This window comes from Gopherus flavomarginatus, chromosome 16 (genome assembly GCF_025201925.1).
Source record: "Gopherus flavomarginatus isolate rGopFla2 chromosome 16, rGopFla2.mat.asm, whole genome shotgun sequence".
Lineage (NCBI taxonomy): Eukaryota > Metazoa > Chordata > Testudines > Testudinidae > Gopherus > Gopherus flavomarginatus.
The window spans coordinates 2,278,283-2,304,388 of NC_066632.1; the positions used below are offsets into that span (position 1 = coordinate 2,278,283).

The window sequence follows — 26,106 nt, forward strand, 5'->3', positions numbered from 1 at the left end:
GGTGCAGCACTGGAAGGGGTTCCCTGGTGAGGTGGTAGAATCTCCTTCCTTGGAGGTTTTTAAGGCCCGGCTTGATGAAGTCCTGGCTGGGATGATTCAGTTGGGTTGGTCCCTTCCAACTTAATCTTCTCTGACTCTATGAAAGGTCCCATTTCCTGCCCCCTAGAGCTGGTCCTATTCCCTGCCTAGGGGCAGGCTGGAGGCGCTACTCCTGTCCCATTTCTTCCCCACCCTGGGGCTGGATCAGAACCAGCACTGGTCCTGGACTCCCCCTCTCATTTAGTTCCCCCTACACCTCCTTGCTGTGGGCAAAAGCCGAGGCTGTTCCACCAGGGGCTAGCAGCCCTCAGCTGGGCCGGGCCAGCCTGAAAGGAGCCTGGGCTTGGGTTGTGGGCACAGCCATCCCACTCCACCCAGGGGGCTGGCAGTTAACAGAACCTGGCCTGGCGGGGGGACGCTGAGTCCGTGGGGCAGGGAGCACTGCTCTGAAAGCTCGGGGTTGGGGGTGGGTGCCTAGCCAGGAAGGCAGAGCAAAGGGTAGGAGGGCTGCAGCTCTAGAGTTAAGGTGATTGCCCAGCTCATGCTGTGGGAAGGGAGGGAGCCCCAGGGTGTTGGGCCTACGGGAAAGCCAGCTGCCCCCTTGATCCCACTGTAAATGGCACCAGCCAACAATGGCAGAACAGGTGTGGGGCAGTGAATCCTGCCCCATTTACCATGGACTGGGGCCCTACACCACAGACTGTGACAGGCCCTGGATGGGGGGTTAGCTTGGGGGACTCCTGGGTTGTCACCAGCTCAGGGACTGTGTGAAGCTGAGTGGTTAGAGGGGGCTGGAAATCAGGGTCCTAGTCCTGGCTCTGCCATGATGATGCTGTGGTGTCTCAGTTTCCCCGCTCTGTCTAATGATGCTCCTGGCCAGCAGGCTGCGGCGGCTGGACCCCTGTGCGCCCCTCCAGCCGAGCATTGCAGAGTGCCATTAACCACGCTCATGGGGCTACCGCCCTCCCTGCTGCAGCCAGCTCCACGTAAAGGAAAACCCAGCGGTGATTTATCCCGATGAATCCGGCTGCCCTTGGTGCAGGCCCCGACATTCCTCACATTGCTCTCGCCTTTCCCCACATGCTGCTCTCATTAGCCCTGCTGGCTGGGGGGGCACTGCGGCGCGGGCATCTGGCCCATCAGATCTCCCTGCTAAAAATAACCCGCTGGGATGGGCCAGGACGTAACACCTGAGGCGCCTCCGGTGGGGTGGGCAGAGATAGCTGATGCATCTGGCTGCCAGCTGCCCCCCTCCCCCTGCCTCTGCACCTAGTTCCCAGCCTCACCCCCCTCCCCCATGTTGGCAGCCCAGCTCGTTCAGCCAGGACTCAATGGCTGAGACCTGGCTCCTCAAAGAGATTTAGGTGCCTAGCTCCCAGAATCAGGTGCCTAAATACCTTTGAAGTTCTGGCCCCACATGGCCACTGAGTGGCTGTGTGTGGGGGTGTTACTGAATAGCTCAGGGGCTGGGGCTGGCACTGGCCTTGGCCCTGCTCTGTGTCCCAGCAGCTGGCAAGGTCCCTACCCCCACCCCCCACAGGGTATTTATTTCTTGGTGCAGGTATCCATTACAGCCCCTCCTCCACAGACGTTACCTGGCCCCATTGCCATGGGCCCTGAGTCCAGACTAATGGGAGTTAAATACCTTTGGCTCCAAGGTGTCAGAGAGGGCTGGGATGCGCTGAATTCCGCTTGTGGCTCTGTACAAGGTGAGGCCCGCGGCCGGGCCTGGATCTAGTAGCAGTAAGTTCCACCGGCTTTTGGGCCAGCCACGGGGAGAGTGGTCTCCCAGGAGTCAGCCCCGAGGGGACGTCTAGTCAAAGTACAATCCCCTCATTACCTAACAGAGCCTCACTCCCACAGAGTGTCCCTCTTCCTCACCTGGGTCTAGTTTTTCAGGGGTTCAAAATGCTTTATTGTTAATGGCAGCGCTAAATGCGGTGGGGCTGGTGGGGGGAGGCAGCAGCAGGGGCAAGGCTGGGCTCTGAAAACCAGAGCCCTGTGAAAGATTGAGGAGGGGGGAAGTCACAGACTAGGAACCACTAGACCCCACTTCCCTTTGGTGCTGGGAAGAGAACCCAGGTGTCCTGACTCCCTCTCTTCCACCCATTCCCTCTAGAGCCAGGACTAGAACCCAGGTGTCCAGACAACCCCCTCCCCTCAGGGGTGTTTCCCCTCCAGCCTGGCAGGGCCTGGCTTCGCCGCCCTGCTCGCCATTGGCACGGCCGCTGGAGGAAGGAGTGGAAGGAATGTGCTTGCCCGGCCCCAGTCCCAGACGGCGCCGGGCGCTCTCCTGTCAGCGCCAGTGCTGATTTATCCCCAGGGCCTGTGACGCTGCGTGCAATCCCCCTGCCGCAGCCCGTTCCATACGCGGCAGGCCTAAGCCGGGAACCAGACGGCTGCTCTTCCCCTCCGCCCCCAAATTCTTCTTCCTCCTTCGCTGACCTTTCCCTCGGCAGTCCCGGAACGCCAGCACAAGTGGGAGCAGCTGAGCGCCAGCCCCGGGGCTCCTACCTGCCCCACAGCCGGAGCATGATGGAGATTCCCCATGGCCCTGACCTACCCGCTCACTCTGGGCTCTGGTAGATCTTGAGCTAAGCAGCATCCACTCAGAGCTGAACTTGGAGGGGAGCGTGTCCAGCTGGCAGCCGTGGCGCGGAGATGACAGGCCCTGTGGCTGCTAGTTAAGGGGGACACGTGCTAGAAACCTCTAGGATTTTCCAGCAGGAGTCTCCGTCAGCGCTGGCTTTGGGGAGTGGGATGGGAGCTGCGCATGGAGCACTCTCCTGTGTCGGCCCAGACTCTGCTGCTCTGGGGTGCAGGAGGCACGGCTGGCTCAGGCCGGGGCTATGAAGCCCTCGGGGGGTTGCTGCTGCGGGGCAGCAGAGGCCGGCTGAGCACGTGTGCGCATTAAAGACTCCAGACTCTTCCTGCAGAGCTGGTGTCTGGCCAAAATCCCAGCCCCTCCTTCCACTACAGCCCTGTAATCGCAGTCTGCAGTTGCCCGCTGGCCAGCAGCATTGCTGTGAACCAGCTGCCGTGCTCCACCCAGAGCTGGGCGAGTGACCCAGGCAGACACCTCCCTTATTTGACTACATGGGTCAGACAAGAATCCTAAAAACAGAGGGCTGGATGGGCCCTCGAGCCATCCAGCCCCCCAACCCCCCGGCGCTGAGGCAGGACCGGGTGAACCTAGGCCATCCCTGACAGGTGTCCATCCAACCTGTTCGTGAACCCCTCCAATGATGGGGATCCTGCAGCCCCGCAAGTTAGAAAGGTTTCCCTAACATGTCACCCAAATCTCCCAAGAGGAGCAGGAGCTTTCTAACACCAGAGAGATTTAAGCTCTCAACTAGGCGTCCAAATAGCTGGTCTGAGGGCTGTGGGAACCCCAAGCGGGATGAGGGGTACTGGGGTGCGAGGGCCAAGCCTGGGGCAGAGGATGGCAAAGGAAATCGAGCAGAGCCAGGAAGCATTAGAGGCTGTGGCATGGGGGAGCCCAGTTGCTGAGTCCCATGCAGGCCACGGCATAGGCACCGGGGATGGGGCAGGTGACGTAAGGGGGATTTTCTCTCTGATTCAGCCCCAGGCTGTGCTAGGGGGAGACAGAAGCAGAGGGGAAAGCCCTCCAGCCCCTGCTCCCCGAGGCTGGGCTGGCTCCAGAGTTTACGGAAGATGTGTCTACATGGAGCAGGGCGCACAGCTCTGGGGAAGTGACCTGCTCTCCGCTTAGCCGAGGCTGCCACACGCAGCGAGCTGTCGGTTCCGGGGAGCAGCCGGCACCGGTGCTAGGCAGGCCCCAGCCTTGGGCTGTACGGCCCCAAGCCACCTTCTAGCTTCCCATCCAAAGCCACTTTAGGGCCTGGCCTGAAAAATGGGCCCCTTCCAACGTCCAGCTACCTGTCACCCTGAGGGCTCAATCCAGCACCCCCACCTCCTAGGGCCAAAGGGGTTTGGGTGCCTAACAGGGGCTTCCACCCATCTCTTCCTCTCCTCTTTATCTGGCACCGGGAACTGAGGGCCTGATCCTGCCAGCAGTCCACAGGGCAGGGGGAGCTGCAGTGACTTCTCGGGAACCGCTGCACAGGTTTTCCAGGGTCTGCCCCCGAATCAGGGAGAGATGGGGGAGAAGGCAAAGTGCTCGGGGGAGGAAATCTGGCCGAGGGAGAGCGCTGCCCCGCACTGCCTCCTCTGGGCCCACAATGGGAGGGTGGGCCGTGGTGACTGCCCCGAGCTGCATTGTGGGGAAGGGAGAAGTTCAAGCCAGCTGAGCATTGCTGCCTCGCACAGCCGGGAGAGGGAAACCTGCCTGACCCGCAGCATGGAACCAAGTCAAGCCCAGTAAATCCCGGCTCCATCTCATCCACCAGGGCCAGGAATCCCCCCTTTCCGGCCGTCTCGCCAGACAGACACAGGCCTGGGCAGCCTGGCTGGCCAGGCGCACTCACACTTTACTAGCAGTCTGTTACCAGCCGGCTCAGCGTGTTACCCCAGCCCACCCCTGCTGCGACCCTGTAATTTATGTGCAATCCCCTTTCTGTCTCCCCCCCGCCCCCGAGGGATTTGCACAGCAGATCTGGGTGTAATCAAGTCCAGGAATTTCCATTCAAGTAGCCTGGGCTTTTTTTTTCCCCCCAAGATTTTCGGTTAACCCTTTCAGACGGGGAGAGGAGGAGGAGGATTTAACCCCATCCCAGCTCCCCAAACCCCACCACTCCATTGTCGCTTTCAGTCCAATACCCTGGGGCCGGGGTGACTTGAGCGGGTGCAATCTACCTTCGCTGAGTGCACTTCGCGGCTGTGTTGCTGTTCCTCGCCGAGCCAGCTCAGCCCGCAGGCATTGTCCCGTCCAGAGGCAAAGCCTCTGTCCCGACGGCAGGAGAGAGACCGGCTCGCATGCAGGGATCAAGATACCAACGCCAGAGACTCTGCTGGGAGTGAGTCTCCTTCCACCCGCCCGGCATTTGGCCCAGCATGGAATGTTTCAAGGGTTACGAAGAGTTAACGCTGGCCTTGCCAACCCCCCGGGCCATCCCAAGGAGGATATAAATTAAGAGATGAGCCACCTTCCTTTCAGAAGCCAACCCAGCTTAATTGGGGAAGGATGGACTCATCCCAGCTCCTCTGCAGCATCTCGCTGCTCCTCCTGGTCAGACCCGCTGTCTCCCAGCCAGTGGAAGGCAAGAGGCCCCTGCTGATGGAAGAGCCACAGCCGGGTACCAGCATCAGGGACCTGCTCTGGGCGCTCCTAGGTATGCAACGCTTTTGGTGCTATTCCCAGGCTGGGCAGTGCCGGGAGGGCAGGCTCCTGCTTTGTACTGTTCTCTCCCCAACCCCAGTGATTTCTGGGTTAAGGGAAACCGGCCTCAAGCCTTGGAGACCAAGCTATGCCTGGCATTTATCCGGCACCCCTAGCACCGCGGCATCTGGGCACCTCCCACGTGTGAGTATATTTATCCCCACAACGCCTGGGAGGCAGGGCAGCACTATGATCCCCATTGCACACGTGAGGAAACTGAGGCACGGGAAGGCTAAGGTCATACGGGGAATCTGTGGTGGAAGCGGGAATTGAATCTGGTCTTAGTGACCTAGTGTCCTAACTACCCAGTACACCCTCTGCGCTCACACGGGAGAGTGGGTAGCAGAGGGATGAATTTTCCCCCTGGCAGGTTCAGTCCCCCAGGGCCACTCAATCCCTGCTAAGAGATTAGCTAGTGGCATGGCAGGAGGGTATATACATAAAATTACTGGATTAGACTGAGCGACTCTGCTCTAACCCCAGCCGTCGGACCAGCAGAAAGACCTGCACACGCTAGATGTAACGTATCGTCTGGTAGATAGGAGGGAAATTACAGCTATAAATCCACTCGCTCCCTAGGCGGCCGCACTCCGCAGGCACTCAGATACTGCAAGGGATGAGCATGGAATAAATGTCTGGGTAGATCTGTGCAGGGGGAGAGGGGGTTAAACCCATCCCTCAGTTCACTATCAATGGCATCACTCAATTAGCTGGACAAAGTCCATCAATCCTCATGCTTCAGGGCTTGAGATAAGCAACAACAGTGGGGGTCAGGAAGGTACCTCCCTTCCCTCCCCCCCACCCACACACTCACAGTCCAATTATTAAACCACCAGCCATTGTGGATTTAGTCTCTTCCTCCGAAGCATCTAGCACAGGTCATGGCTGGAGTTAAGAGACCAAAATGCGATGGGCTGTTGCTCTGATTGGATGCAGGAGAGCTACAGGTGGTGTGAACGAGGGGGGGATATGGATCCAGACACCCATTGGTTGGAACCAACGGGGCAGGATATAGGACTCTCTGGCTTGCTCTGATACAGCACAGGGGGGATCCTGGGCTAGTAGCGTGGGTATAACGGATCCTGTCTTCCCCTCCTGACTTCTCCAGCTGCATCCACCGCAGGATCGCTGTATGCAGGGTCCGAGTAGCCTCCTGTAGAATCACTGGCATCCCCAATGGTTTGAGTCGCTTAAAACTGGACAGTGCAAAACACTCAGCATCGCTTCTTAACTTTAAAAGATTCCGCCAGCCTCTCTAGCTCCACAGCCAGCCAGCCGAGATCACCTTTGCTCCTCTATCCCGGGATCGTCCTTGTCCCTTCGTGGTGGCTATTCGGCCAAGCTCTGTCACCCAGGAGCCTTCGCCTCTAACTCAGTCCCTGCAGCCACTGGATTGCTGCTGCTGCTGCCGCCGCTCTCCTCTGAGCTCCCTGCAAAGCGTCTCCATCTCCCTGGGGCTGAGTTTGTCGAGAACTTAGCACCGTAGCTGAGATGCGCAATGGCAGACGGGATTCTCCCCTCTTTGCCCATTGGTGGTGGATCACAGCAGGTGCAGTCTGAGCCATAAAGGGGCTCCCCTCTTCCCTGCTCGAGGAGGTGGTGGGTGGAATTGCACTTGGGATTCCAGGTCTGGTCAGTGCCTTCAGCAGCCCTCCCTAGTTTGGCGTGATCTCTGTCTCTCTCTCTTTCAGAGACGCACATGCCAAAGGGACCTTCCCTGCACGTCCCGGATGACCCTAGAAACCTGCTGCCCTACGCCTTCCCCGGGCCGGCCAAGCGCCGTCAAAAACGGAGGCTGCTGGCTGGCAGCCGCTTGTGGGAGCAGCCAGAGGAGCAGGAGTGCCGGCTGCGGAGTTTGCTGCTGCGTGTCAAGGACCTGGCCCTGGGCTACGACTCCGAGGAGACCATCCTGTTCAAGTATTGCAGCGGGAGCTGCCCCAAGGCCCGCACCAACCACGACCTGACGCTCTCCATGCTGCTCCAGAAGAGCGAGATCCCGGCCCTGGGCGATGAGAAGATCGTTGGCGACCCCTGCTGCCGGCCAACGCACTACGAGGACGTGGCCTTCCTAGACAACAGCCACCAGTGGCACGAGGTGGAGAAGCTCTCGGCTTCTGCCTGCTCCTGCGTGGGCTGATGCTGCTGGCGGGAGGGTATGTCAGCAGGGTGTGCGTAGCTCCAGTGTTAAAGCAGTCAGTGTTTCTTCCTCCCACACCCTAGAACCCGTAGCCTGAGAGAAGACCAAACTCCACCCCACAGATCCCACAGAATGGGGGCCATGACTTTTGCCCCTTGAAGGGCACCCTCTAGGGGTGGGAGAAGGGAACTGCTGCTACCACTGCTGGGGAGTCAATCAAAACAACAATGGCGTTCACTTCACAATACCAGGCCAACCCCCTTCTTCCACTCAGCCGCTATCCCATCCTGTTTCTTTGCATTACTGAGACGCTAGCTTGTTTGCTAAGGCCTGGAACCTCAAAGGCATTTAGGCTCCTAACTTCCCCTGAAACCAGAGACTGAGAACCTGCCTGGAGGAGGCGCGCATGGCTCATCTACACGCAGGTGCAGGGGGAGAGCTGGATGATACAAGAGATATTTATGGATTCCTAAGTTATTTATTTATTTGGTATCTTCCGCTAAGGGCAGGGAGGGCCAGGGATCTCATTCCTGCCACCTCCCTACCTGAGCTTGTTAGAGTCCCTTTTTAATTTATTTGCTTCTTTCCGCTAGCAGAGAGTCGGGGATTGTATTTGTTTGCTCGTTTTCAGGCATGTCTTGGGAACGGCTGAAATGTACATGGTGGTTTCAGACTAATAAAAACCATGAAACTAATCAAAAGATGTGTGGCTATTTTGTGGGACAGATGGGCAAGGATTACTCCCTTTGAGCGAGCCCAGGGTCGTCCCTTAGGCGGACCACAATGGTGCCGTTTGCGGCTGGCCTTTCGGCCCTGTAACAAAAATGATTAATAACTTCTGAAAAAAGGTTCATGTTAAAATAAATTATTTTTACTGAGGGAAATTCGCCAAAATTTGCCAGCGGTTCCCTTTAAAAACAAACAAAAGTGGCATACTTCTGTCTGAATTCTATTTACCTGCTCTTGGTAAAGTCACCCCAGGCCCCGTAACAAAGATTGCAGGAGAGATGTTTCCATTTTAGATTTCACTTGTTGGGTTTAACATGGACTCTGCAGCTTCCCGTGCCCTGTGGGTAGTCAATACAGCGCATTAAATCATTTGTGAATTGCACGGCTCATGACACAGTAGGTACCTGGGTGGTTGTCGAGGGTACACACATCTGCAGACTCCTCCACTGCTGCATGTTGAGGGGAGAAGTCCCCTGGTTTAGTCTTGGCTACAAACCCCCACAGACAGGTCCCTTTGAGCAGGCTGGAGCGAAAAATGAAAACATTCAGCTCTGCTCCAGCCCGGAGAGGGGAGGAAGGCTGTTTCCAATCCCACGGCTCCACTAGCGTCTCTAGCCTGGCCTACGTAGGAGCTGGCAGGTTCCTGCAGATGACAGAAATCCTCCTCTCTCGGGGGATCTTCTGGCCATCAAAAAAGGACTCCTCGTCTTTGAGGATCTCATGGGTGAACTCGTAGCGAGCCGTGCCTCTGTGAAAGGAGGGAAGAGAGGAAGTCTGGCTCAGCCCAAGAGCCACTGGCCTCTATAACATATGACTAGGGAGGCCCACCCTGCTCTGCCACAGACTCCCTGTGAGACCACGGGCAAGTCACTTAGTCTTTGTGCCTCAGTTTCCCCAGCAGTACACTGGGTATAAAAGCCCTGCTCTGTCCCACCGGGGGTTGTGAGGATAAATACAGTCCTCAGATACTATGGGGATGGGCCATAAATGGGCCTTAGATAGAACCTCTATGGGTGAGTTCAGTGTCCATGGCACATTCAGTCCTTGACCTCTGCGCTGAGACTGAAATCAGGGTGCCCAGTCTCCACTCCCAGCTGCCACTAAGGGAGGCATTGCAGCCTAGTGGTTAGAGACTGGGAGTCAGGAGACCTCAGTTCTGGTTCTGGCTCTGCAACTGGCCTGCTGGGTGACCTTGGGTATGTCACTTCTCTGCTCCATGCCTCAGTTTCCCCATCTGTAAAAGGGGGATAATTTTACTGACCTCCTCTGAGACGTGCTGCTCGTAAGAGCTCTACAGGACCTAGGGATTATTAACAACATCCCCCCCACCCCAAAAAAAAAAAAAAAAAAAAACTAACTCCTCTCATACGGCACCTCCTTTGGCACCTCTCACAAAGTTCTACAGAACCAGGCGCACCCTGCCTCTGACGGCAGAGACGAGGCGCCGTCATGTCTAGGGCTTGCCACATCCTCACCTGATGGGCCACGTTACCTGAGGATGTACAGCGAGCGGCGCGGCAGCAACAGGTCCATCCAGTCCTCTGAGTTCTGCTCACTGACCAGCCGCATCACACAGGAGGACAGCAAGGACAGGCCTGCAATTGTGCAGCCGCAAAACTAATGCACGGAAGAAAAGGTACGATAAATGCCGGTAATGCCGCCAGGCATTTCTATCGTGTTGCTTGTCCTAGCCCTTTGGGACCCAGCATGAAGGTCTCCCACCCAGCCAGCGAATGCAACCACCTCTGGGGTGCGCGATGCAGCTGCTTATCAGTGCACAGCAACACAAGGCAGTTTTAGGACAGGGAGTGAAGAATCACATATTCAAAATGAAACTGCAGGGAAATTTAGGAAGATCCAACGATTGACCTAATGGAATTAGGCCAGGACGAGGGGATACCCTGGGATGTCAGGAGCTAGGAGCCTTTGGGCATTATTGGGGGGGGGGGGGTGGATGCTGGGCAAAGGGGAGCTTGAAAAAAAAACCTGGGCTCATCACTGCCCAGTAGTCCTGCCTTTGCTTTTATCCTTCACCCAAAAGAGCAAGCCATGCTCTATGCTGGGATCAGTATGGATCAGGGGAGCACCCCCTACTGAGTCACCCACACCGCCTGCCCTAGCACCACACTGGGGCACTAGCTCAGAGAGGAGAGTGCCCCTCACCCGCCCCAATCCCTATGGAACAAAGGTTTCGCTTCCCAGCACCGACTTGCCCGTATGTGGCTTAGGACGAGCAATGAAGCCCAAGGTGCTCTGGCTGAAAGACAAAACCAAATGTCTGTTTTCTACCCCTGCCCCTTCAATCCTCCAGCCCCAGCTCCCTCCAACCAGGTCACATTTGAGCCCGGCAGTTTCACCTTCACACTGTCTATGTGAGGTTTGATGTAGCCGCTTTTATCCAGGTCGAGGACGTGGACTAGCGAGAGCTGCGACATCCCTGGCGGGAAGGCCGTATCCCGGACCCGCTGCAGGATTTCCCGGCTTGCCTCGCTCCACTGGGCTATCTCTGTTTCCCGGAAGCCATGAATGGCCTGGGTGAGAGAACGCCATGGTAATGGATTGGAGCATCTCGGCTTTGTCCTGTGCCCACATGTGCCCAACCCCGACTGAGAGGGGTGCTCCTCTGGGCCATGATTCCCTGTGCCCATCGCTATTTAAAACCTGGGGCCAATCTGAGTCATATCAGCCCCCTCCTGCACTGGCTCCCATGACCCCCTGCAGCACCCCCATCCCTATGGTTGGGAATTCGCTCTGTTCCCCACTCCCCCCTATGCCCAGCAAGCCAACGTCCACCCTTCACATGCCCAGCCCTTCTCCACATCAGGACACCTCAACAACTGGGTGGCCAGCTGCAAGCCAGCCACTCCCCTGTAAGGCCCACCAGCTGCCTGCCCCCTGCCCCCATCCCCAAGACGCTCTCCCCCCAGAGGGGGCCAGAAGCCATTCCCACCCTATAACCAGCTTGCTTCCCTTTTTCCACCAGGAGCCTCCTCTCCCTCAAGAAGCAAGTGCTCGACTTAGACCTGCTAAGACCACAACGCCCCAAATACCCAGGCTGAGCCCCTACACAAGGGCAGCTCAGCCCCCCGTTAGCTCCAATGGAGCCCAGCTTAGCCCCAGTGACTGCGGCCCCCGCAAGGTTCCCTGTTCAGAGCCCACAGCACTGCCCGGGCAGCCAGACCCCAGCTTAGAACAATCAAGGAACCCCCCCAAACTCCCTTTTGCCCAGAATCCCACCTACCTCCCCAATAATGTCCAAAGGCTCCTAGCTCAGACCTGACACCCGCTAGCTCCCTCCCACTCCTGGGAGCCCAGCCCCCCCATGTTCCCTCCCCAAAGCCCCCAGAGCCCAGGCCCCCCCAACACTGAGCTCACTTCAGAACCTGCCTCCCTCCCCAAACACCCAGCTCCTCCCAGCCGCACTCCTCCAGCTGAGCTCCCTGACCCCACAGACCCCACAGACCCCACCCTCAGTTCTCCGCATAGCCCAGTCCCCCTTCTGCCCCAAGACCTCCAGCCAAGCCCCGCCCCCTCCCCAGCTCCCAGCCATGCCCCCAGCCACGCCCTGACCCCAAGACCCCCAGCCAAGCCCCAAGACCTCCCCTGGCTCCCAGCCCCGCCCCCCAGCCTGCCAGCCAAGCACTGCCCCCAAGCCCCGCCCCTGCTCCCAGCCCCACCCTGACCCCAAGCCCCACCCCCAGACCCCAGCCAAGCCCCGCCCCCTCCGGCTCCCAGCCCCACCCTGACCCCAAGCCCCACCCCCAGACCCCAGCCCAGCCCCGCCCCCAGCCCCACCCTGACAACAAGACACCCCCTGACCCCAGCCAAGCCCCGCCCCCAGACCCCAGCCAAGCCCCGCCCCCTCCGGCTCCCAGCCCCACCCTGACCCCAAGCCCCACCCCCGCTCCCAGCCCCACCCTGACAACAAGACACCCCCTGACCCCAGCCAAGCCCCGCCCCCTCCCCTCCCCCGCTCCTAGCCCCGCCCCCAGACCCCAACCAAGCCCCGCCCCCTCCGGCTCCCAGCCCCACCCTGACCCCAAGACCCCCCCCACACCCGGCTCCCAGCCCCGCCCCCTCCGGCTCACCCCGTCCCAATGGTCGAACTGGTAGCGGCGGCGGCGCAGCTGCGGCTCCAGCTCTTGGCCCAGCGCCGCCTCCTCGGGGCCGCTGAGGAAGCCGGGCCGCACCCCCGCCTGGCCCCGCAGCCGCCGCGCCACGCCCGGGCCCGAGGCCCGCAGCAGCGCCGGGGCCTCCCCGCACAGGGCGCGCCGGGGCCAGGGGCCAGGCCGGGCCGGGGGCAGGCGGGCCGCGGCGCGGTGCATTGTGGGCGGGGCGGGCGGAAAGTGGGCGGCCCGGTGCATTGTGGGAAGGAGCGTCACTGACCCTCGTCCCGGTGCATTGTGGGAAGGAGCCGCACGGGCATCCCTGACCCTCCCCCGGTGCATTGTGGGAAAAGCGGACCGGGCATCCCTGACCCCCCCCGGTGCATTGTGGGAAGGAGCCGCACGGGCATCCCTGACCCTCCCCCGGTGCATTGTGGGAAGGAGCCGCACGGGCATCCCTGACCCTCCCCCGGTGCATTGTGGGAAGGAGCCGCACGGGCATCCCTGACCCTCCCCCGGTGCATTGTGGGAAGGAGCCGCACGGGCATCCCTGACCCTCCCCCCGGTGCAGTGTGAGGGACTAAGTGACTTGACAACTGCCCCAGTGCATTCTGGGACTGAGGGACATCCCTGGACACGCCCCACTGCATGATGGGAAGCAGGGACAGACAGGAACAGGTGTCAGTCCATGTGCCCAGAGGTGCAGGACTTTGGCCATCCTTGGCTCAGTGCCGAGAAGCAAGGGCCACCCTGCTCCATGCAAACTCCTTGGGCAGCTCCAAAAACGACTGCTTCTTCCCCCACCTACCGCCCCCCTAGAAACTGACCCAAGTTGGGCTGGCGAGGCTGTAGCTTGCTTTTGCCCTCACCTATGCCTCAGCCAAGCTGGCCAACCAAACCCCTTTGCTATCACCCCATTTTAAAGACAAAAACATTCTTAATTTCAATGTCTCTTTATTATAAGAACTATAAAAGTAGTTAAGAACCCCTCCTCCCACACCAGGACACAGAACACCACCACTCAGGGGAGGGGGATAACATTTTGGATGAGGCAGCAGCAGAGGGGAAATCCCTTCTCCATGGCCAGTTTTTCATATTCACAATCCATGGGTTGGGTGGGAGTTTGCTAGCACCCAGCCTTGAGGGGGTTTCAGTGGAGAAAGGCACTGAGCAAGCAGCGTTTAACTGGCTTTTATAGAACAGCCCAATATTTAAAACCACGACCATTAAAAAAGTAAAAATATCAGAGCCCTCCAGTGAGGATAAAAAGCTTACAGGCAAGGTGCAGGGATTCTTCTCCAAAGAGATTTCCCAACTCATGAGCTCATAGTGAGATCTCATCTACCGAGTCACAACCCACACAGGCTGCAGCTATGGAGGTCTGAGCTGGAAGGTAACACTCATCAGGGTGGATTAGATCTTCCGAAAAGGGGGGAGAAACACCACACCCACAAATGTTACTAGTGGTGCTCTAAGATTGTGCAGCACGGGGAGCAGCTGACCCTGTTCTTCCAGCAATGGTCTGAGGTCAGGTTCTTCCAGATAAATGCAGCAAGGGGCTAGAAGGAGCTGTCTAAGAAATGGTCCAGAAGGTCACCGCTAATGGGCCAGAAGTCCTCGCTCTCTGTCTGGCAGGCTGTATCTTTGTGGCTTTCTCTCTGGTCATTACTCTGCGCGGGGGGCGGGGGTCTGTGGGGAGATCAGGATGAGAGATTCAGAATCATGTTCTACTACGTCCCGGATTCCATTTTCTTTCCCTTACACATGGGGATACCAAGAAGGTCTCGAACACAGCGCAGGAGACATGGCAGCTGCTCTTAATGCCTGAGTCCTACCAGCAGGTGTAGTTGCTAATGAACTCCCCTCTACTCCCTCCCCTCCAGACCCAACCTACAGCTTCTCCCAGATTCCCACCCTCCACCTCCCATTGGCGGCGGCTTCCCCAATCCTTGGCACAGGTCCCCATCCTGATGACTCCAGCACTTCACAGCCAGACTTTTGTGCATATCCTTCCCCTTCCTCAACAACGAGTCCCTGTGCTGGGCCCTGGGGGGGCCGTCATCTCCTGTTTTCCAGCCAACCCGCATACTGCTCATGACCCTCTAGGGCTGTTCCATGTCCCCAGCCCCATAACTGCAGCAGCCGGGCTCGCTCACTGGTTAGATCAGTGGTAGCTGGCAGCTGAGTCTGGCTGCAGTGATGCAGCTGGCCATAGCGGTCGGGAATTACTAGCTTATGCCTGGTCCACCTTGCAGAGCGCAGCCTTCCCCTGCCACCCCGTACCCATTATCCGGGATGAGCTTCAGCACCCTGAGCAGCTCCGCCGTGCTGGGGGTGGCGGGACTGGCGGCGAGGTGCCTGCCTCTGACCAGCACCGCTGGGCTGTTGGTCTTCGGATAGGGGGTGTAGGTGGGTTTGTTCCATTTCTTTGGTTGGGGGAGAATCTCCTGTTCCGCAGCTGAGGAGAAAGGGAAAGGGAGGGAGGTTAGACGCAGCAGCCCTGGGGCCTGGCAGTGGACGGGAGGGCTGCAGACATGCAGAGCTCACACGCAGAAGCGTAGACACAGCCAGTGCTGGGTGTGTGAGGGCCTTCGGTCAGGACTGTTTGGAGGAGGAGTCCAGACCCTCTGCCCCAGCTCCGCTTCCAGTCGGGTGCCCTTCAGGGCATGGTCTGAGCCAGGGGCAAGCAGCAGGGTCCACACTTCCCCATCCACCCTCCCTGCCCAGGACAAGGGAGCTGTGACGCTGGTAAACGGTGCTGAGATCCCACCACAGGGCCCTGGAGCCTCTCCCAGGGTCCCCTTGGGAGCCTGCAGAGCCTTTCCCAGCAGCAGTGGGAATCCACGTGCCTCGGCCAGAAACCCAGGTGCTGGTCCAGCCCGACTCACCTTGTGCGGCGAGTGGGGCCGATTGCCTCCGCCCAGGGTCTCTGGGTCCCAGCCCCGCCATTGTGCTCAGGAAATGCTGCTTCAGGAGCAGGGCTCGTTCCTCCTCAAACTGCTTCCTCTGGCAGGAGAGGGGATGAGGAGAAATAAAATGCCAGGATGCCGGGGGAGGGAAGGCCACTTTTGAGACCACGGCAAGATCCCCATGGATGGCGCCTTCCATCCTCTCCCCCTTTCCCCACTGGTCATGCTCCTGACTCCAGTGACTTTTTAAATGGCTTCCTTGAGTGCCAGCCTCCAAGCACTCCCCACCGCCCGGCCCTCACCCCTGCATCCCTCTGCACCAGCGACCCTTGGGCCTGCCAGTGGCTAAAGGGGCGGGGCATCTGAATGCCATTGAGAACCAAAGATACAGGCCTCGCCCACCCACAAAATGACCCACAGAGCCAGCAATCCAGCAGCCGGCTCACGGAGGAGGATGCTGTTTAGTGAGCGATCCCCCGCCCACTTCCCACCTCATGGCCCAGGCGGATGGCAGCTTCCGTGAAGTTCTCGCGCTCCTCCTCAAAGGCTCGCTTCTGCTGCTGGAACGCTTCCTGCTCCTCCTGCAGCCGCTGCTGCTCCTCCAGGAAGTAGGAGCCCCTCAGGTTGGCCGGCAGCTCGCTGTTGGCAGCTGCGATCAATTGCTCCTGGGAGAAGGATGGGGAGAGATGCCACAGGCCTGAAGAGGCAGCAATCCCCTGGAGGTGTGGCTAGCGGGGAATCGAACCCACCACCTTTGGGTCACAAAGCACCAGCTTCTGCTGTAGTACATGCTCCAACCAACAGAGGGAGACAGACTGAGCGGCAGGTGGAGGTGATCTGAGTTGGAGCAACAACTACAAAGAGCCGACAAGCTGGGAAGCAGCTGCCAAAACATGGTGGGTTTGAAAACTGGGTTTTCTTGCTCCGGCCTGCAGGCCGGGGGCTCTGCGGGGGAGCTGCCATCAGAGGCAGTCAGCAGACAGCTCCCCCCGGAGTAAGGGGGGAAGCTGTCCCTCGCTGTCTTAGGAAGCAGCCTGTTTTGTCCCTCTCTGGGTTTGGGCTGGTGTGTGAACACAGGCCATGGGACTTCCCTGAATTCGTTCCGTTTGAACTAGAACCGCGATGTCCCGTTGCCAGCAGTGGAGAGTCACCACCGGCCCTCAGTAAGTTGTGCCAGTGGTTAATTAATCCCCTTCGTTGTTAAGGAACGTACCTCTCAGTTCTGTCTGCATTGGTCTAGCTTCATCTTCCAGCCACTGGCTCCTTAGAGCTTTGCCTGGCAGACTGCCAAGCACAGGTGGGTACTTCCAGTCGGTGATCAAGTCACCCCCCCCCCTCGTTAAGCATCTCTTTCTGGGAGGCAGGTTTTCCAATCTCTTAATCCCTCTCATGGGTCTTCTCTGACCCCTCCCCTGTTTATCCCCATCCTCCTGGAAGGGTGGGCACCAGATCTGGAGCCAGGATCCCAGCAGCAGGTGGGTGGGATGAGCGCCAGGACCACTGGCATAGAGCTGCCTGCTTCGGCCGCTCAGACGATGCCATGGGATGCTCCTATCTCTTGATTGTGGCTCAGGAACCTGGGGCCCCCCCGTGGGGTACTTGGGGGGGGGAGGGAGGGAGGGAGTTCCCCCTGCGAGGGTGCTCACCTGGAAGCATTGCTGCTGCAAGGCAATCAGCTGCTGGCTGTCCTCAATCTCCGCCTTTAGCTTCATGATCTCCTTGTCGTGGTCCGTCACACTGATCACATGGTCCCCGCCCTCGGCCTCATACCCCTGGGAGCTGGAGGGCATGGCTGGAAGGACGGAGCAAGGGCAGCTGAGCTCCAGAAGGTGGGACTGTGCAGACGGAGCTCAGCTCAGAGTGGAGCCAGCCGCTCGGGGGGAGATTCTCCCCCACCACCAGGACTGAATAAACAGACAGGGCCCAGCAAGGAGGAGAGTGGGACTGGGGGGCCATTGGTGGAGACACCCTGGAGTGAAGCCCTCTCAGCATAAGGATTGGGGGTCTCTCTAGGGCAGGGACAGAAGAGAGGATGTGGGGAGGGGTGAAGGTCTAGGGCAGGATATAGGGACAGCAGCCGGTGGGGGTGCATGGTTTGGGCTCCCTCTGGGGCACGTTTGGGGAGGGCAGGGGGATGGGGGAGGGGAGACGAGGCCATGGTGTAACAGACACCCAGCCCGTCACCTTGTGAGATCACCATGGGGGGGAGCACCCCAGATGAGATCACAGCTGGGGGGGAGCAGGGTGCCGTACCCTGACAGCCCAGACTTTCCACATGGCTGCACCATTGGTCCTGGATGCTGCGGGTCAGCTGCTCCCGCGTCGCATCAGACGAACGGGTCCCCTCTGGCGCTGGCTCCGGCTCCCCTTCACTGCCCTGCACATGGGGGGATGGGGTGGGATGAGCAGCCGGGGAGGCAGCAACCCCCCCCCAGGGGCCCCCGGAGGGCAGAGCTCACCTGGGCCGCGCTGACAGCGACACCGTCCTCGCCCAGCAGGCCCCCCACGTCCTGGCGCAGCTGGGCCAGCAGCCGCTTCAGCTCTCCGTTCTCCAGCATCAGCTCCTGCAGCTGCTTCTCCTGCGCCGCCAGCAGGGAGCGGAACATCTCCTCCTCCTTCCTGCCCGGGCGGGGAGCTACCCGCTGAGACCCACCAGTGTCCCCTGGAGCCCCCCAGCACCCGCCGAGCCCCAGTGTCCCCCAGAGCCCCATCCCCAGCATCCCCCAGCACCCACCCACCCCCAGCGTCCCCCAGCACCCGCCAAGCCCCAGTGTCCCCCAGAGCCCCGTCCCCCAGCACCCGCCCACCCCCAGCGTCCCCCGGAGCCCCATCCCCCAGCACCTGCCCACCCCCAGCGTCCCCCAGCACCCGCCAAGCCCCAGTGTCCCCCGGAGCCCCATCCCCCAGCACCTGCCCACCCCCAGCATCCCCCAGCACCCACCCACCAAGACATCCCTACTGTTCCCATTCACCCAGACCCTCCCTTCCCCACCACCAGCCCCATCTCCCCTCCACTGGCCCACCTCAGCCAGAGCCCCCCCAGGACCCTCTCCCCAGAGCCCCACCTTCCTATGCCCCATCATCCACTCAGACCCTCCCCTCCAACTGCCTGCACACCCCTCATGCTCCCTGAGCCACCACAGAGGGGAACCCCCCGCCCCACACACAACCTCCCCGTGTTTCTCAGACCCAGCCATGCAACCCCTCCACCCCCCAGGCACATGCCAGCTGCCCTCGTCTGCCATGTCCAGGGGCGGCCTCTGCCCAGAGCTCCAGGTGCCCACCGCAGAGGCCACAGCTCTTACTTGCTGAGCGACTTCCCAGTTTTCCAGGTTGCCCTCCTGCCATCTGCTCGGCCCAGGCTGTTGAGAATCTCCATGGCTGGAGGGAGTAAGGGGGAGGACTCTCAGAACGACAGCCCCAAATGAGCTAACCCTCCCAACCCACTCTAACCACTGAGCCAGGGATAGAACCCAGGAGTCCTGGCTCCCTGCCCCTTCCTCTAACCACTGGGCACCACTCACTTGACAGTGCTAGGGATAGAACCCAGGAGTCCTGGCCCCATAAAGTCCCCATTTCTAGCTACCGTACAATGCTACCTCCCCTGAACTTTAGCTTTCTGCTGAAATCTTCTGCCTCTAGCAGGAAGATCCCCAGAGCCCTCCGCAGGGACCACTCACTCACCACTGAAATGCAGCTGCCTCTGGGGTGGAGCGTGGCAGCTGTTTAACAGCTGCAGAGAACGCAGCAAGTGGAGAAGCCTGAATCCCATGGGCACTGCAGCAGGGAGGCAGAAGGTAGATCCACAGGGGAGGTCACCCCCACCCACCCCGGCACTCCCCACTCACCCGCCCGCCTGTCCCTCTTGTCCATCAGCTGCTGGCTCATCTTTTCCTTCAGCCGGCTCAGCTCCTGCTCCTTCCTCCTCACCTCGTGGCGGTGCTGTGCCCCACGGCTGGCTAGGGTGGCCAGGAGCTTCGCCACCTGCTGGGCACCCCAAGGCACCGATCAAACCGGGACCGCCCCAGGGGCAAGGCAGCACTGCCCCCTCCCTTCACTATAACCTCTGCCCTTCTGGATCATGCATCACCGCTGGCCAGTGCTTCAGCCATGCCCCCAGGTGGGTAGGTGGGTGTTGGGGGTGTCCTGGGGTGGGCAGGGAGTAGGGAGGCAGGGCTGCTGGGTGGGCGGCCAGTGCAGGGGGTAGCACCCCAAGGCGTGCCGGGGGGGTGATGCCCCAGCACCTGCACCAGCCCCTTTGCCCAGCTAGAACCCAGGCTCCGATCGGCGTCGCTCAGGTGCCTTCATGACCACAATGGCTGCTTGTGTGTCACTAGCCTGTGGAACTCCCTGCCACAGGAAGCCGTCGAGGCTGAGAACTCAGCCAGGTTCCAAGTGGGCCAGGGAGGTGATACAGATACCAACCGCCAGGTTGTAAGAGTTAATGCACAGAGGTTATCCCAAGCCAGTGTCCATTAGGGGTCAGGATGGGACTCCATGCGGGGAGCAGATTATCCCATAACTGCATCTGTGATATTTCTACCCCCCAGCCGAAGCCTTTGGGGCCTGTCCCCTGTCCAAAATGGGAGATGGGTCCCACCCACTCTGGCGGTTCCTATGCTCCCCTTCCAGCGGGGGGGCTGGGAGGTCACCGTGGGATGGGGCAGCCGGGTGGGAAGACCCCCCGTCCTGCGCCCCCTCACCTCGTCCTTCTCTCCTTTCAGCAAGGTCAGCAGCTCTTTGTTCTTGGTCTGCAGCTGCTGCTCCTTGCTCTGCACAGCCGCGATCTCTCTCTCGCAGGCCTCCACTTGTCCCTGGCGTGGGAAAAGGAGATGGTGGATGCAGGGCCGGCCCCACCCCTGGGAGCCTGGCAGAAGTTACTGAGCCCACCGGGGCCCTGTGTGATCCCCCAGAAGGACACAGGAGCCACCTCTGTAAGCGCCCTGGGGCAGCATCTAGCTCGCCTTGGAGGGCAGGATCCACCCGGGCACAGGACTCTGCAGCACTTGGAGTGTCACCGATTCCAACGGCGAGGCCTCCTCCCCTTCCCCTGGGAAACTATCCCTGAGCTCAGCTGGGAACGTCCGCCCCCATAACCCCTCACGTTCCCCCCTTGGTTCAGCTCAATGTCTCTGCCCCCTCTACCCAGACACGCTCCTCTCCTGCCGACCATCAGCCTGTGGAACTCTCCGCCACAGGAAAGCAGCATCCCGGGGTTGCAGCCTGATCCACAGCGATGCAGGCTGAGGGGCGGCCTGACCACATGGCTCAGGGGACACTGCGACAACCAACGCTGGGGGGGTCCCACGGCCACCAAAAAGTCGCACCAGGCTGTTGGCAGGCAATGGCCTGGGGCGATCTGTCCCCTTGGCTGAACCCACTGGTGCCTTCCGCTGCCGGAGAAGGGGCATGAGACTGGGCACGTCTCCTTCGTCCAACTTGATGTGGGAGTGGGAATCCGAGCCAGATGGGCCCTTTCCCCGCCCCGGTGAAAACCACAGCCCCTCCCGCGCCCCGGCTCCCCGGCACCCACCTTGAGCTTGCTCTGCCGGCCCCTCAGGTAGCCCAGCTCGCCGGCTCGCCTCAGCTCCTCGGCCTCCATGGCGCCCAGCTTGGCCAAGGCCTCCCGGTAACGCCGCAGCAGGGCCCAGGTGCCATTCACCAAGGACCGGAGGTCAAAGCCTCCCTCTGCACAGAGTGGGGCCAGCCCCAGCCCCACCACCTCCTGCAGCGGCAGACAGGCCAGACCGGGGGTGGGGGTGTCAGTTCTGGGCAGGATTTGGATCCCAATTAGCCCTGCCCCTTCCCCACTTGCAACCCACCTCCCCAATGAGCCCCACCCACTCCCACTCACCCCCATCCCCTCCCCAGTTATGTCCCCCCAATTAGCTCCTTCATGCCCCCACCTCCTCCCCGATTACCCCAAGTCCTGTCCAGTCACACCCCCAGCTTGCTCTGCCCCCTGCCCAATTAGCCCCACCCCCTGCCCAGTTGTAGCTCCTCCCCATTAGCTCCACCCCACGCCAATCTGACTCCCCCCAGCCATTTACCCAGGTCCCCATGCTGAGGGTCCCCAGGGATCTGTACCAAGAAGGGTTGGATTCCAGGGCCAAGCCAGCTGCAGCCTGGCAGTGTGCAGGGGAATCCCCCCCAGGCTGGAGAGGTGCCTTTTCTTTGACCCATGAAATTCACAACGAGCGTGGGATCCTCCCATGAAACGAGCGAGGAGGGTTAACGGGGCCTACCACAGTCAAGGCGGGAACCAGCCCATTGCCCAGGGAATATTAACTCCTCCCTCCCCGGCACCCGGGACGCCACCTGCCTCGTTGAGGTACGAGATGCAATGATCAATGTTGGCGCTGCAGCAGAAGCCCTCGCTCGGCTCGCTGCCCGCCTCCAGCAGCTCCAGGGGGCCATCGAGGTCGGTCAGGCTGGCCCCCACCAGTGAAGAGATGCCTGGCTCGGGGATGTACTTGGCCATTAAACCCCTGGTCTCTGCAGTGCAGAAAGGAGCGAGACTGAAATCTGGGCACCAGCAGGGAGACGGGGGTGAAGGAGCTAGTCCAAGAGGTCAGAGTCAGTCAGGGACACAGCTGAGAACAGAACCCAGGAGTCCTGGCTCCCACCCCCGCCCCAGCTCTAACCATCAGACCCCACTCCCCTCCCAGGGCTGGGAATAGAAGCCAGGAGTCCTGGCTCCCAGCCCCACCCCTGCTCTAACCACTAGACCCCACTCCCCTCCCAGAGCTGGGAATGGAACCCAGGAGTCCTGGTTCCCAGTTCTGCAGTGGAAGCACTGGATCATGCTGTTTCAAGCCTAGACAGGCAGAGAGAACCACCAGGAACCCCACTCCCTAAGTCTCTCCTCTAACCACTGCACCATGCTTCTCCCCAGGGCTTGGCACTCCCATATGGAACCAGGCGCTCCTACCTAACCGCTCCCTGCTCCAACTCAGGGCCAGGAACAACCTCAATCCCCGCGGGCACCTGACCCTACATCTGCTGTAATGTTTGACTTGAACTCCTGAGTTCCCAGGGGCATGGGGTGCAGTGGTTAGAGCAGGGGGGGCTGGGAGCCAAGATTCCTGGGTTCTCTCCCCAGCTCTGGGAGGATAGTGGGGTCTAGAGGGAGAGGGATGGGTGGGTCAGGACTCCTGGGTTCTATTCCTGTCACTAGGGGGGATTCGGGGTCTAATGAGGAAGAGAAGAGGGTTAAAGAAGCAGGTTTGGGAGTCGGGACCCCTGAATTCTGTTCCCAGCTGTAACTTGGAGCCTGGGTCTCACCCTGTCCCCCACCTTTGTGCCTCAGTTTCCCTTTCCAGTAAAGAAGGGGCAACACCAGCTCCCCAGCTTCACAGAGGGGAGGGGCCCACGAGGCTTCAAAACCCTGTAATGTGGGAGAAGGCGCCCAGGGCCCTCAGCCCCAAAGTCAGATCATGGTGCTGGCAGTTACCTGGCGATGGCTCAGCCTGCTGCGGCAGGGAGCACCCTGAGTTCTCCAGGGCTCCCCACTGCAGAAAAATGGGAACTGAAAGGGGGAGACGCTCCAACATCTTCCCATATTGGCAGGAAAAATGGGAGCTCAAGCCCCCCACCCTGTCCCAAGGGGCACCCACTGGTGATGCCTCCACAGGGCTCCTGGCCCAGCGCTGCTCCCTCCAGGAGCTCAGAGCCCGGGGGCTCCTAGTGCCAGACACCGCAGCGCAACCGAGAGCCACCCCCCTAGAACGCAGCCCGTGCACGCGGACCCCCATCCAGCCCCCAACAACCCTCCACCTCCAGCCCCCCACCTTCCACCTCCCTCCCCCATCCACCCGCAGCCCCATACCCTCAATCCCAGCCCCCAATCCCCCACCTCCAGCCCCCCACAATCCAGCCCCCAACCCCCTCAATCTCAGCACCCCACCTCCAGCCCAACTCCTCCAATCCCAGCCCCCCACAGTCCAGACCCCAACCTTCCACCTTCAGCCCCACCCATCAACCCATCCCCCCAACTACCCATTCCATTAGCCAAACCCAGCAACCCTCCCACACACACCTTCCAAATATCCATCCCCAGCCTCCCAACCCAACCCCCTGCATCCCCAACACCCCTTAACACCAGCCCCCCAAACCAACCCCCTCCAGCCCCAGCCCCCTGTAACCTACCCCTGCCCACCCAACTGATCTCACTGTGGGAACAGCAAACAAAAGCCACCTCCCTGGCCCAGGGAACCTTTCAAACAGCCCACCTCCCCATGCCTCTCCCATTGGCCATGCTGCCCCATTTTGTGGCTTTCCATTGGATGAGAGGGCAGCAGGGCTAGCCAATGGCATTGCTTAAGCGGGGGAGGCGTGGCTCGGGAGAGGGGCAGGCTGGGAATTGTAGTTGGTAGCTGTGAAGCCCACATGGCAGGAGGGAGGTTGGTGCGTGTGGCTTGAGCAGGGTTGAAGGGACTCTGGGGGAGATAGAAAGGGCTCTAGAGGGATGCAGACACGGACTTATATGGGGTAGAGGTTGTGGCTATAAGGGATAGAGATGTGTGTGTGCCTCAATAGACAGGGAGCATAGAGGGAAATCCGGGGCATATAGGACTGGATATGGGGTTATAGAGCTGGAGATACGTAGACTTTTTCTCCTCGTGTGCAAAGCAGGAGCCTGGTTCTCGTTCCCTGCGCCCAGAGCTAGTGCAGAGTCTCTGCGAGCCACTCGAAACGGAGCCGGGCCCCCATGGGGCAGCGTTGCTCCTGTGGGGCAACCAGGGGCCTGATGCTGCAGGACACGGGGGCGGGGAGCTCTGGCCCTGCTGGGCACTCAGGGGCCAGGTGCTGCAGGACATGGGGGCGGGGAGCTCTGGCCCCACTGGGCACTCAGGGGCTGGGTGCTGCAGGATGAGGGGATGAGGAGCTCTGGCTCTGGCCTTGCTGGGCACTCAGGGGCTGGGTGCTGCAGGACACGGGGGCAGGGAGCTCTGGCTCTGGCCCCGCTGGGCACTCAGGGGCCAGGTGCTGCAGGACATGGGGGCAGGGAGCTCTGGCTCTGGCCCCGGCCCCGCTGGGCACTCAGGGGCTGTGTGCTGCAGGATGCGGGGGCGGGAAGCTCTGGCCCTGCTGGGCACTCAGGGGCCCAGGTGCTGCAGGACATGGGGGCGGGAAGCTCTGGCCCCGCTGGGCACTCAGGGGCCCAGGTGCTGCAGGACGAGGGGATGAGGAGCTCTGGCCCTGGCCCCGCTGGGCACTCAGGGGCCAGGTGCTGCAGGACACAGGGGTGGGGAGCTCTGGCCCCGCTGGGCACTCAGGGGCCAGGTGCTGAAGGACACGGGGTCGGGGAGCTCTGGCTCCGCTGGGCACTCAGGGGCCGGGTGCTGCAGGACACAGGGGCGGGGAGCTCCGGCTCTGGCCCTGCTGGGCACTCAGGGGCCGGGTGCTGCAGGACACGGGGGCAGGGAGCTCTGGCCCCACTGGGCACTCAGGGGCCAGGTGCTGCAGGACACGGGGGCGGGGAGCTCCGGCTCTGGCCCTGCTGGGCACTCAGGGGCCGGGTGCTGCAGGACACGGGGGCAGGGAGCTCTGGCCCCACTGGGCACTCAGGGGCCAGGTGCTGCAGGACACGGGGGCGGGGAGCTCCGGCTCTGGCCCTGCTGGGCACTCAGGGGCCGGGTGCTGCAGGACACGGGGGCAGGGAGCTCTGGCTCTGGCCCCGCTGGGCACTCAGGGGCCGGGTGCTGCAGGACACAGGGGCAGGGAGCTCTGGCTCATGCCCCGCTGGGCACTCAGGGGCTGGGTGCTGCAGGACATGGGTTAGCTCTGGGACCGCTGGGGCAGGGGCTCAGCCTAGAGCAGTGGTCCCCAACCTTTATGTGGCCAGTAGCACATTCATGTTTTCAGAAGAGTGTGGCGGGCGCCAACAATTTTTCAAGGGTTATTGTGTATTTGTCCATTAAATAATACAAAAATTATCATATTTAATGTAACATATGAATCCAGAGAGAAGCCACGAGGACAGAGAACACTGGTGCCCGCAGCCCGGGAGTTCTCTGTCCCCGTCAGGAGCGGGGCCACGGCTTGTCTCCCCTGCCGGGCACTAGGCGGGCGCACATAAATGCCCCAGCGGGCGCCATGGTGCCCATGGGCACCACGTTGGGGACCACTGGCCTAGAGGGCCTGGGGAGTCCCTCACAGTCATTGCTGATCCCAATGCCCTAGGATGGCACTAGGAGGCGCTGTGCTACACCCAGAAGGGAAAACTGAGGCCCAGCCCCCTGTGCCCACAGAAGATCTCATTCAGTCTGCACCGGAGTCCACACCAAACCCCCCCCTTTACACAACTTCCTGCTGCCTTCGCTAGAATCCACCGTGCAGTCAGCCCCACGGGCTCGTCTTTACCCCTTGGCCTAGACGACCACATAGGATGGGACCTGCTTGCTTCCATCTCCCCCTCCTCCCGGCCCAATGCCCCATCCTCCAGGTCAGACGTTCCCTTTGCTCCACCTGGGCTTGCTTTAGAAGACTCAGACCACGGCCCTGTCCCACCCCTCCCCAGGGCAGAGCACGACCCAGGCCAATGCATGATGTCACCCTTCTACAAGAGCAATCATGGACCTGCCCTGCCCCACCCCAGAGGTGGCCGCATTTCAGTCCAGAGTGACCCAGACCCTTGTGCGGCCTTGCTGTGCACCGTTAAATTGCTGCTGCGCTCCACCTCAGAGGTGACTGCTGCAAACCCTGCTTGGAGTCTTTCCACAAACAGTCCTAGGCAAAAAAACACGCACGCTGGTCAGCCAAGACCTGCTGAGAATCAGTCCTGAGCAGGGATTGTCCCAGCTGCTGCGGGGGGAAGCACACAGCACTGGGGTATTCTCTGCTCCCTCTGGGTCGGTGGGAATCAGAGCTCAAGTTAGAGCCGCC

The 26,106-nt window shown here is 60.6% G+C and overlaps 5 protein-coding genes across 6 annotated transcripts in view; 2 read left to right on the top strand and 3 right to left on the bottom strand.

Moving 5' to 3' along the window:
- LOC127035522 (adenylate kinase isoenzyme 1-like) overlaps positions 1-5,195 on the bottom strand; it is a 31,542-nt gene extending 26,347 nt beyond the window's left edge. The window contains exon 1 of the mRNA XM_050925515.1: positions 1,685-5,195. The gene's annotated coding sequence lies outside the window, so the exon portion shown is untranslated. The remainder of the gene's footprint in view (positions 1-1,684) is intronic.
- Positions 5,114-7,493, top strand: PSPN (persephin). Its single transcript, XM_050925517.1, has 2 exons — positions 5,114-5,291; positions 7,030-7,493. The coding sequence occupies exons 1-2, from the start codon at positions 5,144-5,146 to the stop codon at positions 7,473-7,475; spliced, it is 594 nt and encodes a 197-aa protein (XP_050781474.1). The 5' UTR covers positions 5,114-5,143; the 3' UTR covers positions 7,476-7,493.
- An 831-nt stretch (positions 7,494-8,324) lies between these two features.
- On the bottom strand, positions 8,325-12,583 carry ALKBH7 (alkB homolog 7). 2 transcript variants are annotated; one of them, XM_050925518.1, is made up of 4 exons: positions 12,293-12,583; positions 10,562-10,735; positions 9,697-9,821; positions 8,325-8,952 (listed from the first exon to the last, which is right to left on the bottom strand). In XM_050925518.1, exons 1-4 carry the CDS (start codon positions 12,566-12,568, stop codon positions 8,826-8,828), a joined length of 702 nt encoding a protein of 233 aa, XP_050781475.1. In that variant the 5' UTR covers positions 12,569-12,583; the 3' UTR covers positions 8,325-8,825. The 2 variants fall into 2 exon arrangements, with proteins under 2 accessions (XP_050781475.1, XP_050781476.1); XM_050925519.1 differs by having other exon boundaries at positions 8,860-8,952; positions 9,680-9,821.
- A 663-nt stretch (positions 12,584-13,246) lies between these two features.
- LOC127035134 (afadin- and alpha-actinin-binding protein-like) lies at positions 13,247-22,963 on the bottom strand. Its single transcript, XM_050924618.1, has 12 exons — positions 21,542-22,963; positions 20,753-20,944; positions 19,923-20,033; positions 19,068-19,203; positions 18,525-18,600; positions 17,679-17,838; positions 17,473-17,596; positions 16,866-17,011; positions 15,711-15,884; positions 15,199-15,316; positions 14,594-14,768; positions 13,247-13,999 (listed from the first exon to the last, which is right to left on the bottom strand). Exons 1-12 carry the CDS (start codon positions 21,698-21,700, stop codon positions 13,870-13,872), a joined length of 1,701 nt encoding a protein of 566 aa, XP_050780575.1. The 5' UTR covers positions 21,701-22,963; the 3' UTR covers positions 13,247-13,869.
- Positions 22,964-24,057: 1,094 nt separating this feature from the next.
- Positions 24,058-25,257, top strand: LOC127035118 (spidroin-1-like). Its single transcript, XM_050924590.1, has 2 exons — positions 24,058-24,560; positions 24,679-25,257. Exons 1-2 carry the CDS (start codon positions 24,099-24,101, stop codon positions 25,144-25,146), a joined length of 930 nt encoding a protein of 309 aa, XP_050780547.1. The 5' UTR covers positions 24,058-24,098; the 3' UTR covers positions 25,147-25,257.
- The last annotated feature ends 849 nt before the right edge of the window (positions 25,258-26,106 follow it).

Excerpts from the sequence above, each read along its gene's own strand:
- PSPN (XM_050925517.1), top strand. The coding sequence starts at position 5,144 with ATGGACTCATCCCAGCTCCTCTGCAGCATCTCGCTGCTCCTCCTGGTC. Across the intron at positions 5,292-7,029 it reads CCTGCTCTGGGCGCTCCTAG|AGACGCACATGCCAAAGGGA; the intron begins GTATGCAACGCT and ends TCTCTCTTTCAG.
- ALKBH7 (XM_050925518.1), bottom strand. The coding sequence starts at position 12,568 with ATGCACCGGGCCGCCCACTTTCCGCCCGCCCCGCCCACAATGCACCGC. Across the intron at positions 9,822-10,561 it reads CTCACATAGACAGTGTGAAG|TTTTGCGGCTGCACAATTGC; the intron begins GTGAAACTGCCG and ends TCCGTGCATTAG. Across the intron at positions 8,953-9,696 it reads CGCTCGCTGTACATCCTCAG|AGGCACGGCTCGCTACGAGT; the intron begins GTAACGTGGCCC and ends CTCCTTTCACAG.
- LOC127035134 (XM_050924618.1), bottom strand. The coding sequence starts at position 21,700 with ATGGCCAAGTACATCCCCGAGCCAGGCATCTCTTCACTGGTGGGGGCC. Across the intron at positions 18,601-19,067 it reads CAAGAGGGACAGGCGGGCGG|CCATGGAGATTCTCAACAGC; the intron begins GTGAGTGGGGAG and ends TACTCCCTCCAG. Across the intron at positions 17,839-18,524 it reads ACTGGGAAGTCGCTCAGCAA|GAAGGAGGAGGAGATGTTCC; the intron begins GTAAGAGCTGTG and ends CCGCCCGGGCAG.
- LOC127035118 (XM_050924590.1), top strand. The coding sequence starts at position 24,099 with ATGAGGAGCTCTGGCTCTGGCCTTGCTGGGCACTCAGGGGCTGGGTGC. Across the intron at positions 24,561-24,678 it reads GCTGGGCACTCAGGGGCCGG|GTGCTGCAGGACACGGGGGC; the intron begins GTGCTGCAGGAC and ends CTCAGGGGCCAG.